Consider the following 17,900-nt stretch of genomic DNA (forward strand, 5'->3'; position numbering starts at 1 on the left):
CGGGCAGCTCTGACGACTGTTGACTGGCGGGCAGCTCTGTCGACTGTTGACTGGCGGGCAGCTCTGTCGACTGTTGACTGGCGGGCCGCACTGACGACTGTTGACTGACGAGGCTGGGTTCACGCACTTGAAGCCTGGTGCGTGGTGCTGGTACTGGGCGTACCCGATTGTGACCACGCACCTCCATGCTAGTGCGGGGAGCTGGCCTGGGGCTCCATACTTGCCCCGCAACACTCCCCTTGTGCCCCCCCCTAAAAAAATTCTTGGGGGTGCCTCTCGGTCTCCCTTACCTCGCCAGCCTTCTTCCGCTGCTTGGTCCTTTGTAGGTGGGGAATTCTGTCACGATTGTCGTCGGTGAAAGAGGACCAAGGCGCAGCGGAAGTGTGGATACTCATGTTTTTAATGTTGAAAACAAAAGGAGTAGAGCATCCACTGAAAACCAATAAACAAAACAATGAACGGTACTCACAATGTGACGGTGTGGCAGGCTATACCAAACACAGCAGTGCTCACAACAATTCCCCACAACCCCAAAGACAAACACACACACCTATATAGGACTTCCAATCAAAGGCAACTATACACACCTGCCTTCAATTGGAAGTCCCAATCATCCAACATTAAACAAACACAAACCACCTGCCACATCCTGACCTAGACTAAGCAATATGCCCTCTGCTGGTCAGGACGTGACAATAACATAATGTCCTAGGATTGTCATCTGATGAAGATCAAAGGTTAGTGCTGCATTTAGCTGTGGTTTGGGTTTATGTAAAAGTATATGCTAGCTTGAAAAATGGGTGTCTGATTATTTCTGGCTGGGTACTCTGCTGACATAATCTAATGTTTTGCTTTCGTTGTAAAGCCTTTTTGAAATCGGACAGTGTGGTTAGATTAACAAGAGTCTTGTCTTTAAAATGGTGTAAAATAGTAATATGTTTGAGAAATTGAAGTAATAGCATTTCTAAGGTATTTGAATAATGCACCACGGGATTCCACTGGCTGTTGAGTAGGTGGGACGATTTCGTCCCACATACCCTAGAGAGGTTAATCGACATCCACATCTTCGGCACCCGGGGAACAGTGGGTTATCTGCCTTGCTAAGGGGCAGAATTACATATTTTTACCTTACGGTTACTAGCGTTGGGCTAGTAACCGTAAGGTTGCAAGATCGAATCCCCGAGCTGACAAGGTAAAAATCTGTCATTCTGCCCCTGAACAAAGCAGCTAACCCACTGTTCCTAGGTCGTCATTGAAAATAAGAATTTGCTCTTAACTGACTTGCCTAGTTAAATATAGTTTACACACAGACATATTTTATTTTTGTAACTTAATTTATAGATTTTCAAATATGAGAAATTAAACAGTACAACCCCAACCACTCATTCTGTCATCCATCCATCCATCCATCCCTCCTTTCCGCCCTCCCATACCTCCCTCCCATCCATCCATCCCTCCAGTCCACCCTCCCTCCCTCCAGTCCACCCTACCTCCCTCCCTCCAATCCACTCACCAACCAAGGCATCTTACAAGGATATACTATTAAAGTAAATTAAATAGGACAGAAACAAACAGAAAAACAGTAATGGAAACAAAAACAATCAAAACATTTCTATCAAAATTCTTATCAGCACAAATGGCCACTAGATCAGACATGACTGCTTAATAAAATATGCAAGTTCCACTAAGTAAAAGACAGGCTCTCCATGTATTGTATTAATGGGGACCAGGTTAAGTCTAACTTTTGTCGGGACCCAAGCACAGTGTACCTAACCTTCTCCAGAGGCAGAGATGACATCACCTCCTTAACCCACTGCATAAAGGAGGACGGCTTTGCAGACTTCCAGTGAAAGAGGACCAGGCGGCGAGCTAGAATTCACCTAATGCATGGTAACATGGCAGTGAATGGGTTGGGGCTAACAGTTGTATTACACATATGTGAGAATGCCTAGAAAATGGGGTACCAGAAGCCACTCAAAGATTGGCATGACCAAAACATGTGTCCCACAGTCACTGAACTCTGATGGCATCTCAAACACTTGGGGTCCACAAATGGATATAGTTTTGCCAATCTGTCATTTTAGTAATGGAGACGGTGCAAAACTTTAAATTGAATGAGCCCGTGCCTTATGCAAAATGATGAGTTGTGGATATGTTCAATACTTTGTTGCCATATATCATTGAGTAGCTCCCATGCAGATTTTGTATTTGACAAAGAAAACAGATTAATGTTCTGTATTATGTCGTATAATCTGGAGATTGTGCCCTTCAGATACAGGTTAAGCACCTCTCGACTGGACACTTAGTGGGTTCGAGTGGAAATTAAGGGAAATGTTTTTTTAGCAAAATGTGGGTATTGGGAATTTTATGGTCAACCCTCAGAGTATCGAATGAGACAAATGTGTTGTCAATAAATAGGTCACAGAAAAACACCAGACCATTCCTATGCCAGAACTGGAATGCTGTTGTCACGTCTTGACCAGTAAAGGGGTCATTTGTCATTGTAGTATGGTCAGGGCGTGGCAGGGGGTGTTGTTTTTGTGTGTTTTGGGGTTCGTTTATTTACGGACGTGGGAGGAGTTCTAGACGGGAAAGGACCCTGGAGGCAGGCTGGGGAGTATCGTCGACCGACCGAGGAACTGGAGGCAGCGAAGGCAGAGTGGTGCTACTTTGAGGCGCTGTATAAGCCAAGAGGCAAGTGTGGGAGGCAGCCCCCAAAAATGTTTTGGGGGGGGCACACGGGGAGTTGGGAAGAGTCAGGGTGGAGTACTGAGCCAACTCCCTGTGCTTACCGTGGGGAGCGGGTGACGAGGAGAGCTCCGAGCTATGCGGAAATGCGAACGGTATCGCCCATACACACGCACAGTCCGGTGCGGTCAGTACAGGCTCCGCAGCGTTGCCGGGCGAGAGTTGGCCGGCAGCCAGGGAGAAGTGCGCCAGCGCAGCGCATCTGGCCGCCAGTGTGTCTCCTCGGTCCAGCTTACGCTGCGCCTGCTCTGCGTACCCAGTCTCCTGTAAGTCTCCCCAGTCCGGGGAGACCGGTCCCAGCTCCACGCAGGAGGCCTTCAGCGATGCTCCCCAGCCCGGAGCCTCCAGCGACGCTCCTCAGCCCGGAGCCTCCAGCGACGCTCCTCAGCCCGGAGCCTCCAGCGACGCTCCCCAGTCACTAGCCTCCAGCGACGCCCCTCAGCCCGGGGCCTCCAGCGACGCCCCTCAGCCCGGGGCCTCCAGCGACGCCCCTCAGCCCGGGGCCTCCAGCGACGCCCCTCAGCCAAGAGCCTTCAGCGGTGGTCTGCAGCAAAGAGCCTTCAGCGGTGGTCTGCAGCCAAGAGCCTTCAGCGGTGGTCTGCAGCCCAGAGTCTTCAGAACAGGAGCTACGCCCAGAGCCAGAGCCACCTCCGTAGTGGGAGGATTGGCGAAGGGGGGGTGTAGCACAGGAACCGCAGTTGATGGTGGCCACCCTCCCATCGCTCCCTTTAGGTTTGGGGTTGGTTTTGTGGGGTTTTTTGTTTTGAGGTGCAGTCGGGGTCTGCACCTTTGGGGGGGGTACTGTCACGTCCTGACCAGTAAAGGGGTCATTTGTCATTGTAGTATGGTCAGGGCGTGGCAGGGGGTGTTGTTTTGGGGTTGGTTTATTTAGAGGGGATTTGTTGTAGTTTTCATTTTCTATGTTTGTCTTCTATGTGTGGCCGAGTATGGTTTCCAATCAGAGGCCGTTGTCTTTCGTTGTCTCTAATTGGAAGCCATACTTTGGCAGCCCTTTTTTCCTTTGGGTTTGTGGGTGGTTGTTTTCTGTATAACCTGTGTGCCTTACGGAACTGTTTTGTCGTTTGTTTATTTTGTTTGAGTGTTCTCTCCAAATAAAGAAAGAAGATGAGCACGATACCCGCTGCGCCTTGGTCTGTCACTTACGACGCTTATGACAGCTGTGTCAATCTGTGACGCTGGGAAGAGATGATTAGATGTTATGGAGAGAAGCCGCTTGCTTGTTTAAGGCTAAAGTGATTTCGGAATTGGGACCATATTTTAAGGGAGTTCTTGACAATGAGATTCAAAACATGGGTGCCTAGGTTCATGGGCAGTGGGGGGCACTGGAGCTAGACAGGAGAAGTTGGACCATCCTTGTTTGTTGGGACCAGTAGGAGTGTAAAATAATAACATACAGTAGGCCAACTAATATTCTGTTCTTCTGAAAAACATTTTCTTTATGTCATAATGTTTCTTTAGTCCTGGCTAAAATTTCTAATGGATTTATTGTGATGGTGTATATTCTATTGATTTACTATACACTGCTCAAAACAATAAAGGGAACACTTAAACAACACAATGTAACTCCAAGTCAATCACACTTCTGTGAAATCAAACTGTCCACTTAGGAAGCAACACTGATTGACAATACATTTCTATTGTGCAAATGGAATAGACAACAGGTGGAAATTATAGGCAATTAGCAAGACACCCCCAATAAAGGAGTGGTTCTGCAGGTGGGGACCACAGACCACTTCTCAGTTCCTATGCTTCCTGGCTGATGTTTTGGTCACTTTTGAATGCTGGCGGTGCTTTCACTCTAGTGGTAGCATGAGATGGAGTCTACAACCCACACAAGTGGCTCAGGTAGTGCAGCTCATCCAGGATGGCACATCAATGCGAGCTGTGACAAGAAGGTTTGCTTTGTCTGTCAGCGTAGTGTCCAGAGCATGGAGGCGCTACCAGGAGACAGGCCAGTACATCAGGAGACGTGGAGGAGGCCGTAGGAGGGCAACAACCCAGCAGCAGGACCACTACCTCCGCCTTTGTGCAAGGAGGAGCAGGAGAAGCACTGCCAGAGCCCTGCAAAATGACCTCCAGCAGGCCACAAATGTGCATGTGTCTGCTCAAACGGTCAGAAACAGACTCCATGAGGGTGGTATGAGGGACCGACGTCCACAGGTGGGGGTTGTGCTTACAGCCCAACACCGTGCAGGACGTTTGGCATTTGCCAGAGAACACCAAGATTGGCAAATTCGCCACTGGCGCCCTGTGCTCTTCACAGATGAAAGCAGGTTCACACTGAGCACATGTGACAGACGTGACAGTCTGGAGACGCCGTGGAGAACGTTCTGCTGCCTGCAACATCCTCCAGCATGACCGGTTTGGCGGTGGGTCAGTCATGATGTGGGGTGGCATTTCTTTGGGGGGCCGCACAGCCCTCCATGTGCTCGCCAGAGGTAGCCTGACTGCCATTAGGTACCGAGAGGAGATCCTCAGACCCCTTGTGAGACCATATGCTGGTGCGGTTGGCCCTGGGTTCCTCCTAATGCAAGACAATGCTAGACCTCATGTGGCTAGAGTGTGTCAGCAGTTCCTGCAAGAGGAAGGAATTGATGCTATGGACTGGCCCGCCCGTTCCCCAGACCTGAATCCAATTGAGCACATCTGGGACATCATGTCTCGCTCCATCCACCAACGCCACGTTGCACCACAGACTGTCCAGGAGTTGGAGAATGCTTTAGTCCAGGTCTGGGAGGAGATCCCTCAGGAGACAATCCGCCACCTCATCAGGAGCATGCCCAGGCGTTGTAGGGAGGTCATACAGGCAAGTGGAGGCCACACACACTACTGAGCCTCATTTTGACTTGTTTTAAGGACATTACATCAAAGTTGGATCAGCCTGTAGTGTGGTTTTCCACTTTAATTTTGAGTGTGACTCCAAATCCAGACCTCCATGGGTTGATAAATTGGATTTCCATTGATTATTTTTGTGTGATTTTGTTGTCAGCACATTCAACTATGTAAAGAAAAAAGTATTTAATCAGATCTAGGATGTGTTGTTTAAGTGTTCCCTTTATTTTTTTGAGCAGTGTATGTTGTTAAATGTAGATGTTCCAATGGTGCACATCAGCGGCTTGTATGTAGCGTGGAGGCCTGGAGATAAAGTACTTGATTTCAAATGTTCTAACAAAATCTCATGACCTCGACAGCCCTAATTACAACACAAACAAAGTAACTCATGCACATCATACAGGAATACTCATAGTAGAGACACTCATAAGCACACATTGAAATGTACACACACATATTGATAAAATTGACCTAAATGAACCTGTAGGCCCTAGTATTAAACATCTTATCTGCAATAGTTCCCTGCAAATGATATTGAGTTGTTAGGATGTACCCTGGATGTCATGAAATGGTCACCTAAAGTCATCAGGACATTGTGTCATGGTCCCCTAGAGGTTTTGTCTAGTTCCTGTTTGGTCCAAGGGACTTCCCCGAGGACGTTTTTCGGACGTTCTTGGGAAGTTAAATCATGGTCCTCAGGAGGTTTTTGTCTAGTTCCTGGTTTGTCCCAGAGATGTCTTCTGATGGTCTCAAATAAACATTATCCCCCCAAAATTAAAAAGTCTTCTACCTATGGCATACATACCCTAGTTTCATTACACATCACCCCTTGTTACAGTTGCCAAGCACATTAAGGCCCTGATTGGTGAACAACTGATCCATTTACAGCTCTTTGTCTTTTGGCAATGTTAGGGACACGGGACACACACTTTTAACATAGTGATTTCAAATTACATGCTGTATGACACAATCTGACATACATTGCTTTGTGTATGTTTATTCATACAATAAATGATGTCCTCACCTGGGATTTAAACTCGCAACCTCTTGATTGACATCAATCCAATCTTGCTGCTATGCCACCATGTCTATATTAATTACTGATTTCACCTGTAGCCCTATTCCCACACCTTGCACTTCAAAGTAGTCCTGTTTGCTAGGTTACTGCTGTTCTTGACACAATGAATGCATGTACACTGAGTGTAAAAAACATTAGGAACACCTTTGTAATATTGAGTTGCACCCACTTTTGCCCTCAGAACATTCTCAATTTGTTGGGGCATGGGCTCTACAAGGTGTAAAGCTCTCCACAGTTGTGTCAAGTTGGCTGGATGTCCTTTGGGTGGTGGACCCTTCTTGATACACACGGGAAACTGTTGAGTGTGAAAAACCCAGCAAGCGATGCAGTTCTTGACACAAACCGGTATACCTGGCACCTCCTACCATACCCCATTCAAAGGCACTTAAATCTTTTGTCTTGCTCATTCACCCTCTTAATGGCACACATGGGTCTTTCTATAACTTGGGTACCAGTGAGGATTTCCTATGTTGGACAACTTGTTATAGCTGTTGATGAACCATTGATAATAATCTGCAAAAATATTTTCATGTCATTACATTAAGATATAAGGGGGGACATATTTATATTAAATACAATTCACAAGTTGATTTAAACCCATTATCATGGATGTTGTCTTGACAGATTTGTCCTAAATCTTGTGAAATAAAACATTACTTTTCTGTCCTTGTCACGTCCTGACCAGCAGAGGGAGTAGTTGTTTAGTATTTTGGTCAGGACGTGGCAGAGGGATGTTTGTTTTGTATGGTGGGGGTTTTGTGTGTGCGTTAGAGAGGGGTGTTTGATTTATGTGTTCCTGGGTTTTGGGTATATGTTCTAGGTTAGTTGTTCTAGGTTGTATTTCTGCATGTTGTCTAGTTTAGGTTTTCTATGTTTAGGTTTGGGTGCTGGACTCTCTATTGGAGGCAGGTGTTTCTCGTTGCCTCTGATTGAGAGTCCTATATATGGGTAATTGTTTGGTTTAGTGTTTGTGGGAGATTGTTTCTTGTTTTGCCTGTGTGAGCCTTACAAGACTGTTTTGTTGTTCGTTATTTTGGTGTTCAATTTGATTTCAAATAAATATCAAGATGAGCATCCACATTCGTGCTGCGTTTTGGTCCTCCATTCCAGACAACAACCGTGACAGTCCTTGCATTTATGGCAGTATAAATTGTCTTCATTTCATATATTAAGTGTTAATCAGTTAAATTAGACATTGAACTTGAACTCCGTAATAATCCTGGATCGAGCTGTCGGACAGTTTTAGACATCACAGAAATGCAGTGTAACTTTAACATTTCGTGTTATGTTACATGAGCACACACATCCCAAATAGTTTATGGAATTGCAAAATTGAATGTTTAAACCGAAAGAGTCTTGATACTTAAAACCTAAATCTATACTGTCATTAAAATGGTTCTTCAATAATTATGCATAATACTTGTTGGATGCGCATTTGATGTTAAACTGTTAAATTACACTGTGATATTTTCACACATCATCATCTGATCCAGGAAGAAATTTTCTGAATGACAGTCAAGTGACAAACAGCTGTTGTGATAGCACATGCGATGCAACAACAGCCCAAGTGCTGGAAAAAGGTGTTTGCTAGGAATGTCCAGAATATTTTGGTGTCTCATTCGTTACTCTGGTAAAGACAGTTGTGCCTGAATCCATGTTGGATCTAATATCCCTAGCCAATTGATGTTGATCATCTGTTGTTGTCTGCTTGATTTACAGCAGGGTCTCGTTAGATTTAACAGAGAACGCATCAAGGTAATGAGTTCATGTTTTCATGTTTTTTTGTGCCTCAGATTGGACAACAAGTCTACTGTACGCAATTGTGTAGGATAGACTATTGCCCAACACCCAACTCTATTCTTATTAATTATTCTGGATATAATGACAAATTACATAGCCTAGTGGGCTTCTTCACAATATGATCTGGTATGAAATAACATGACACATACGTCTTGGTTTCCATGTTACACCTGCAATTGGTCCCGTGTGGCTCAGTTGGTAGAGCATGGTGTTTGAGGGTTGTGGGTTTGATTGAGGGTTGTGGGTTTGATTCCCACGGGGGACTAGTAAGGGGGGAAAAAATGTATGAAATGTATGCATTCACTACTGTAAGTCGCTCTGGATAAGAGTGTCTGCTAAAATGACAAAAGAAAAATGTAAAAATGTTAAAATATACAAGGGGCTTGAAGTAGCCTACTTGAATTTGGAGCTCAGAAATTCAAGTAGGACGTCCTTGTAATTATAGCAAATGTATAAGTTCTCCTGCTCCCATATAATCATCTGTGATTTCATTTTTGTAAGAGATGTGGTGACTTTCGTTTGTTTCCCGCCGCTTCAATTGAAGGGTGTTGCGCTACTCTGTTGCGTTAAAACCAGGTGCGGTTATTATGAGGACGACAACATCTAATGCTGGCTTCAACTTGGCTTTCCATGCAAATCCTTCCATTACAAAAATTCTGGTTTTTGGTTGCTTTCTCGTTACAAAAACAGCGATGGTGAAATCAAAATGGTGAGATTAATGATACCGCTTTTATGTGTGCCTGCATCAGCCACATAGGCTACAGAAATGCAGGCAACATCGAATTAACAATGGTTTAGTATTCCAACAGGGGCAGGCAATATCCACTTGCTGCTTTCTGGACCCGGTTTTAGCCCTTGCTTTTTTCTCTTCTATTGTTACCTCTATGTCTTATAAACATGCCCCGCTTAAGAAACACAGAGTAAGAAACCGAACCAGTTCTTGGTTCTCTCCTGAATTGTCAGGTCTTTTCCTGCAAAAGAATCGGGCCTGGGCCTTGGCGAGGAAAACAGGTACTCCAGCTGATTGGCTGTTTTTTAGGCAATTGAGAAATAAATGTACTGCAGCTGTCAAAAAGGCAAAATGAAATTACTTCCTTAATGCTATGACAGATTCTGCAGGAGATCCTGCAAAATTCTGGAAAACCGTTAATTCACTGAAACGGGGGAATTCTGCTGTTTCTCTTCCAAAGCAAATTACCTCAGATTCCGGTATCCTAAGTGAAAAAAATGATATTTGTGATGCTTTTAATAAGCATTTCATCTCTGCTGGTTTTTTATTTGAAAGGAAAAGTGGCCATTGTGGCACTGGCCAGTTAGTTGATTTTTCGTCTTGCTTTTCAACCGTTACTCTGAAAAATGGTAACCCTGTTTTTAGTTTCCAGAAAATAACCGAAGCAGAGGTTCTAGCTGCCCTGTGTGCCATTGATACTAAGAAATCCTTAGGCGCTGACAATTTAGACCCGTTCTTACTTAAGTGTGCTGCACCTATCATTGCTGGTTCAGTGACACACAATTTTAATCTAACATTAAGCACAGGAATTATCCCTAAGGTGTGGAAAGCAGCTTTTGTTCTGCCATTACATAAGGGAGGTGACGGTAGTGATTTGGATAACTATCGACCCATCTCTAGGCTCCCTTGTCTGGCAAAGATCCTAGAATCTATAGTCAACAAACAGTTACAGTCTTTTCTTTCTGCTAACAGTATTCTTAGCACCAATCAATCTGGTTTTAGATCTAAACACAGTACCACATCGGCCACTATGCTTGTTGTAAATGATATTGCAAATGCCTTAGATGATAGAAAGCACTGTGCTGCGTTGTTTGTAGATTTGTCAAAAGCTTTTGACACTGTAGACCATGCTATCCTTTTGAGTAAGCTGTCATCTATAGGAGTGGGCACGGATTCCTGCCGATGGTTTTATGACTATCTTAAAGATAGAACTCAGGCCGTCATGGTCGACGGGGTCAAGTCTGACTCCCTACAGTTACTTAAAGGGGTCCCTCAGGGATCAATAATTGGCCCACTATTGTTCTCACTTTATATAAACAACATTGGTGATGATGTCAGATATTGTAAATTCCATTTATATGCAGATGACACAGTGATGTACTCTATTGCTCCAACAGTGGACCAATCTTTAATGCAGTTGGAGTCTGATTTTAGGATACTACAGGGGTCTCTTTTACAGCTTAAACTTGTTTTAAACGCTAAGAAAACAAATGTCATGTTTTTTTCTAGGTCTAAACTCTGTTAGAAACACTTTTGTAATCACTAGCTTGGATGGTCCTCAAATCAAACAGGTCTCTGCATATAAATATTTAGGGGTATGGTTAGATGATAGGCTTTCTTTTAAAAAACATGTTACTGAATTGGGAAAAAAGCTCAAATGCAAGATAGGGTTCCTTTATAGAAACAGGGCTTGTCTGTCCTTTGTAAATAGAAAACAAATTGTGCAGGCTACTTTTATGTCCGTTTTAGATTATGGTGATATTATCTATATGCATGCATCGGCAAACACATTAAAACCACTGGATGCTATTTACCATTGTGCACTCAGGTTTATCACGGGTCATAGTTACAAAACTCATCACTGTATCCTTTATCAACATGTGGGTTGGGCCTCTCTATCTGTGAGGCGAGAGCAACATGCTCTCTTGTTTATTTATAAAGCGCTTCTTTTAAAACTACCTCCATATATATCATCATTAATTTCAACTAGATATACAAATTTTAAAACCAGATCACAGATGTGGATTACATTAGAGACTCCTGCGGTCTCCACAGAGTTGGGTAGGACTGCCTTTAGTTCCTTTGCGCCTTATTTATGGAACAAACTGCAGATCCAACTTAAGTTAGACACTCTGGTGTCCCTTGCCCATTTTAAAAATGTTATGGAGGATCAATATGATGTTATCTGTGATTGTTTCTGTTGAATTGTGTCTTTGTTTTGTATGTTTGAAATGTTCTTGTCTGTATGCCTAAAACTGTATATGTCAACATGTTTACACAGGGCACAGCCGTAAAAGAGATCCAGGTCTCAGTCTGTTTTCCCTGTTAAAATAAAGATTAAAAAATAAAATAAAAAAATAAAAATAGACAGGTCAAGGCAGGCAGGGGTTAGTAAACTACAGGTGGGGCAAAGGTACTGGATGACAGGCAGGCTCAGGGTCAGGGTCAGGCAGAGTGGTCAGGCAGGCTGGCTCAGAGTCAGGACAGGCAAGGGTCAAAACCAGGGGGGCAAGAAAAAAAGACTGGGAAAAGCAGGAGCTGAGACAAAAACGTTGGTTGACTTGACAAACAAGACCAACTGACAACAGACTAACAGAGAACACAGGAATAAATAGAAAGCGGATAATGGGGAAGATGGGCGACACCTGGAGAGGGGTGGAGACAATCACAAAGACAGGTGAAACAGATCAGGGTGTGACAAAATTACACCTACATCACTTTTCAAATGCTATCCCTTAACTTCTACATGTTCAAGGCTGACCCTGTTTTGCTCCAAGCCTGTTCTGTGTTTCTGTGTCGTAGGGTTGGGTACGGTAACAACAAAAACACATGTTTCCATTATACAATATACTTTTATTTTGAAATAAATTATTGCCTGATTATGTGTGTGTGTGTGAGTGTTATTTTGTCACGTGCCAATGTGTTCCGGTGAGTGTGTGTGCATGCTGGTGTTTGTAATACAGTTTGAGTCTATATTTGTGTGTATTTGTGGGTATGTGTTTTGGGGGGTGTACCAAAGTGGATATACATGCATATGCATTGACAACACCTTTATGAAATCATTCATAACCCTTTCATGAATGTTCCAGTATCATTCATCATAACATTCCACATTAAACATCAGTAATATGTTATCGTCAAAACAAATGTCCTGTTTTCATTACAGTATTAAGTTATTTTATAGAAGAAATATCTGCTAGGTCAACTCCACCACTTTTCAATCTCCTTTTCATTATCTCCAGCACGATACCAGTGTCTACATATGTGAAAACGGCACATGTTTGAAGAGAAGTTAAAGTAAAGTAAAAAGTTATACCGTATGACATCTTCAAAAGTTAAACATTTTGAAAACAGTGATTTTCGAACACTGTGAGATTCGCAGTGATGTATAGAGAAAGCAAATACCCTTCCTTGGGCTAGAAACTCGTTACAGGTTTGGAAAATCATTGATGATTTTTTGTTTTTACTTGCCACAAATTTGGAAGCACAGAATCGTCTAGAATGTCATTGTGTGCTGTAGCATTAAGATTTCCCTTCACCGAACCATGAAAAACAACCCCAGACCATTATTCCTCCTCCACCAAACTTTATAGTTGGCACTATGCATTCGGGCAGGTAGCGTTCTCCAGGCATTTCCCAAACACAGATTTGTCCGTCGCGCTGCCAGATAGTGAAGCGTTATTTATCACTTCAGAGAACGCATTTCCACTGCTCCAGAGTCCAATGGCGGTGAGCTTTATACAATCTGGAAGGAGAGTTTACAGTCTAACCAGACACCTAGGTATTTGTAGTTGTCCACATATTCTAAGTCAGAACCTTCCAGAGTAGTGATGCTGGATGGGCGGGCAGGTGTGGGCAGCAATCGGTTGAAGAGCATGCATTTAGTTTTACTTGCATTTAAGAGCAGTTGGAGGCCACGGAAGGAGAGGTGTATGGCATTGAAGCTTGCCTGGAGGTTAGTTAACAGTGTCCAAAGAAGGGCCAGAAGTATACAGAATGGTGTCGTCTGCGTAGAGGTGGATCAGTCAATCACCAGCAGCAAGAGTGACATCATTGATATATACAGAGAAAAGAGTCGCCCTGAGAATTGAACCCTGTGGCACCCCCATAGAGCCTGCCAGAGGTCCAGTCAACAGGCCCTCTGATTTGACACAATGAACTCTGTCTGAGAAGTAGTTGGTGATCCAGGCGATGCAGTCATTTGAGAAACCAAGGCTGTTGAGTTTTTTTTATCGATGGCGGTTATGATATTGTTTAGGACCTTGAGCGTGGCTGAGGTGCACCCGTGACCAGCTCGGAAACCAGGTTGCATAGCGGAGAATGTATTGTGGAATTCGAAATGGTCGGTGATCTGTTTGTTAACATGGCTTTCGAAGACCTTAGAAAGGCAGTGTAGGATAGATATAGGTCTGTAACGGTTTGGGTCTAGAGTGTCTCCCCCTTTGAAGAGGGGGATGACCGCGGCAGCTTTCCAATCTTTGGGGATCTCAGACGATACAAAAGAGAGGTTGAACAGGCTAGTAATAGGGGTTGCAACAATTGCAGCGGATAATTTTAGAAAGAGAGGGTCCAGATTGTCTAGCCCAGCTGATTTGTACGGGTCCAGATTTTGTAACTCTTTCAGAACATCAGCTATCTGGATTTGGGTAAAGGAGAAATGGGGAGGCTTGGGCTGCTGTGGGGGGTGCAGGGCTGTTGACCAGGGTAAGGGTAGCAAGGTGGAAAGCATGGCCAGCCGTAGAAATAATGTTTTTTGAAATTGTCAATTATCATGAATTTATCGATGGTGACAGTGTTTCCTAGCCTCAGTGCAGTGGGCAGCTGGGAGGAGGTGCTCTTATTCTCCATGGACTTTACAGTGTCCCAGAACTTTTTGGAGTTTGTTGGTCAGGATGATATCTATGAGGGTGCCCTTGTTTACGGATTTGAGGTTGTACCTGGTAGATTCATTGATCATTTGTGTGAGATTGAGGGCATCTAGCTTAGATTGTAGGATGGCCGGGGTGTTAAGCATGTCCCAGTTTAGGTCACCTAACAATAGCTCTGAAGATAGATGGGGGGCAATCAATTCACATATGGTGTCCAGGGCATAGCTGGAAGCAGAAGGTGGTCTATAACAAACAGCAACGGTGAGAAACTTGTTTCTGGAAAGGTGGATTTTTAAAAGTAGGAGCTCATTGTTTGGGCAGAGACCTGGATAGTATAACAGAACTCTGCAGGCTATCTCTGCAGTAGATTGCAACTTCCCCCCCTTTGGCAGTTCAATCGTGTCTGAAAATGTTATAGTTAGGGATGGAAATTTCAGGATTTTTGGTGACCTCCCTAAGCCAGGATTCAGACACGGCTAGGACGTCATGAAACATATTGAGCAAAAGATTTGACAGTAGACTAGTGGCAAAATAGAACTCAATATGATTTTAATATGATTGAAGTATATAGGCCAATGTAGCCTATTTATCTTTTAATGCAGTCATATCAGTTTTCATTTGAAGTATTGTTTTATCTTTCAATTGTTTGTAATAATTGCAATTACATTGGCAACTTTGAATTTGTAGTCAACTTCGCTCTAAAGTTATCAGCGGTCACAGTCAGACAGATACCTAGCCTAAACATATTGATTCTATGTTTAGCTGATATCTACTGAGAATAAAATGCAAAACATCTAACGATGCACTTTGGCTGCTTTAAATGTGCAAAGGTTTCAAAGAGTCACATTACTAACGAAGGTTCTGGGAAACAGCTTAGCTACTAAAGATACATTGTAAAATGGTTCTAATGACAATCTTAACCCTATGAAGGCTCTGGGAAACGAGGCCCTGGATGGTTGCTGGTATTACTGACTGGGTTATTTATTTGCATGACAGTTACCGGTTGAGAAAATGTAATGACCGACACAGCCGTAGTTGCGGTGGATGTATGTGTGTGTATCTTTGTGGAGGAGGGGATGGGTTATTGTGTGTGTGTGTGTGCAAGCATGCTGGTGAGCTTCCGTCCGTGTGTGTGTGTATGTGTGCGCAGTATATACGGCTAGTAACCAACTAATCATGCCCTCCTTCTCTCTCTCGTTCTCTTTCTCTTTCTCACTCTCTCTCTCTTACTCTCTCAGATGAGTTTGTGATATCTCCAGTGGAGGGAGAGCTGCGTGTGAGGAGAGATGTGGAGCTAGACAGAGAGACCACACCCTTCTACAACATCACTGTCATGGCCAAAGACCTGGGCAAACCACCACGCAGCAGCATGGTGTGTTCGCACAGACATGCACTGATCTTGTGGTGCTTCCTTCTAACATGCTCAGACACTTCAATGAACACAACACATGTGCCCATGCGCACGCACGCACACACACGCGCACACACACGCACACGCACACACACACACACACACACACACACAAAGACTAAGTGCCACCCTGTCTTGTGTCTCCTCCATCTCCCAGGTGGTGGTGGGTGTCCATGTTCTGGACATCAATGACAACGACCCCGTACTGCTCAACCTGCCCCACAACACCAGTGTGAGCGAGGGGGCGTCCGTCTACACCTCGGTGGCCAGGGTCAGAGCTCAGGATGTAGACAGTGGACGCAACGCCCTACTCACCTACAACATCACTGCTGGAAACCGCGACGGCGCCTTCTACATCAACGACACTGTGAGAGGGAGGGAAAGCAGGGGATGGAGGGGGAGGGAAGGAGGGGATAGGGAAAGACGATGTGAGGGAGGAAAAGGAGAGAGAGGGTGATAAGGTTGGGAAAGGGATAGAGGGGAAAAAGGAAAAATGTGGATAAAGGAAGAAGGGTTACGGAGAGGGAGTAAAGGGGTAGAACCGATAGAGGAGAGGTAGAAAAATCTAGACAGAGAAATAAATAGAAAGTCATAGAAAGGCATTGAAAAGGGAAGGGTATACTCATTTCTATCATCTCTCTCTCTCTCTCTCTCTCTCTCTCTCTCTCTCTCTCTCTCTCTCTCTCTCTCTCTCTCTCTCTCTCAGACAGGGGTGGTGCAGGTAAACAGGCCTCTGGACAGAGAGAGGGTGGCAGAGTACAGACTGGCCATTACAGTCAAAGACAACCCTGAGAACCCCCGCATCGCTCGCCGGGTACTGCCACCCACACACACACACACACACACACACACACACACACACACACACATACCCCCCTCTCAGCCCATACGCTATTTACTGGCAAAGTCAAGCCACTGCTTCCTCAGCTGCAAGCTACCAAAATTCTGCAAAATCGTACACAAATCTTATCATTGAGTATCTACAATGCCTAGTGAAAGTCTACACACCTCTTGCTGAGTCTTTATAATTAAATATAAAAACAGATTCAATCAGATTTTTTTATACAGATCTACATAACCTATTCTACATTTTCAAAGTGAAAATGTAAAATGTCTTGATTGCGCATGTCTTTACAGCTGTGAATCATTTTGAATAAGATTCTATCAAATTGCAACTCTTATGGCAACATACATATATTCATTGTTTTTGTAAAAAGTGTTCAAGTTCACAAAATTTGGTTGGGAGTCATTGATGGACAGCTATATTCAAAAGCTGTCTCAGATTTTCAAGCAAAATATACAGTGCATTTGGAAAGTATTCAGACCCCTTCGCTTTATCCACTTTTTGTTACGTTCCAGCCTTATGCTAAAAGGAATTACATTATTTTCTCCCCTCATCAATCTACACACAATACCTCATAATGACAAAGCAAAAACAGTTTTTTTTGTATTTTTGCAAATGTATTAAAATAAAATAAAAATCAGGTGCATCCTACTTCCATTGACCATCCTTGAGATGTTCCTACAACTTGTTTCTACACCTGTGGTAAATTCAATTGATTGGACATGATTTGGAAAGGCACACACCTGTCTATATAAAGTCCCACACCTGACAGTGCATGTCAGAGCAAAAAAGAAGCCATGAGGTCAAAGGAATTGTCCGTAGAGCTCCGAGACAGGATTGTGTCGAGGCACAGATCTGGGGAAGGGTACCAAAAAACTGCAGCATTGAAGGTCCCCAAGAACACAGTCGCCTCCATCATTCTTAAATGGAAGAAGTTTGGAACCACCAAGACTCTTCCTAGAGCTGGCCGCCCAGCCAAACTGAGCAATTGGGAGAGAAGGGCCTGTGTCAGGAAGGTGACCAAGAACCTGATGGTCACTCTGACAGAGCTCCATAGTTCCTTTGTGGAGATGGGAGAACCTTCCAGAAGGACAACCATCTCTGCAGCACTCCACCAATCAGGCGTTATGGTAGAGTGTGTCAGCCTGTTTGCCAAAAAGCACCTAAAGGACTCTCAGACCATAAGAAACAAGATCCTCTGGTCTGATGAAACCAAGATTGAACTCTTTGGCCTGGCACCGCTCATCACCTGGCCAATACCATCCCTATGGTGAAGCATGGTGGTGCAAGCATCATGCTGTGGGGATGATTTTCAGGGACTGGGAGACTAATCAGGATTGAGGGAAAGATGAACAGAGCAAATTACAGAGAGATCCTTGATGAAAACCTGCTCCAGAGCACTCAGGACCTCTGGGGCAAAGGCTCACCTTCCAACAGGACAATGACCCTAAACTCCCCAAATACAGGTGTGCCAAGCTTGTAGTGTCATACCTAAGAAGACTCGAGGCTGTAATCATGCCAAAGGTGCTTCAACAAAGTACTGAGTGAATGGTTTTAATACTTATGTA

At 44.1% G+C, this 17,900-nt stretch overlaps 1 protein-coding gene across 1 annotated transcript in view; it reads left to right on the top strand.

Annotated features, from left to right (window-relative positions):
* LOC115194080 (cadherin-23-like) overlaps window positions 1-17,900 on the top strand; it is a 752,381-nt gene that overhangs the window by 641,526 nt on the left and 92,955 nt on the right. Inside the window, exons 41-43 of the mRNA XM_029753428.1 lie at window positions 15,316-15,449; window positions 15,646-15,855; window positions 16,195-16,302. Coding sequence (XP_029609288.1) covers window positions 15,316-15,449; window positions 15,646-15,855; window positions 16,195-16,302 — 452 coding nt within the window. The remainder of the gene's footprint in view (window positions 1-15,315; window positions 15,450-15,645; window positions 15,856-16,194; window positions 16,303-17,900) is intronic.

Source organism: Salmo trutta, chromosome 5, assembly GCF_901001165.1.
Source record: "Salmo trutta chromosome 5, fSalTru1.1, whole genome shotgun sequence".
NCBI classification, from domain to species: domain Eukaryota; kingdom Metazoa; phylum Chordata; class Actinopteri; order Salmoniformes; family Salmonidae; genus Salmo; species Salmo trutta.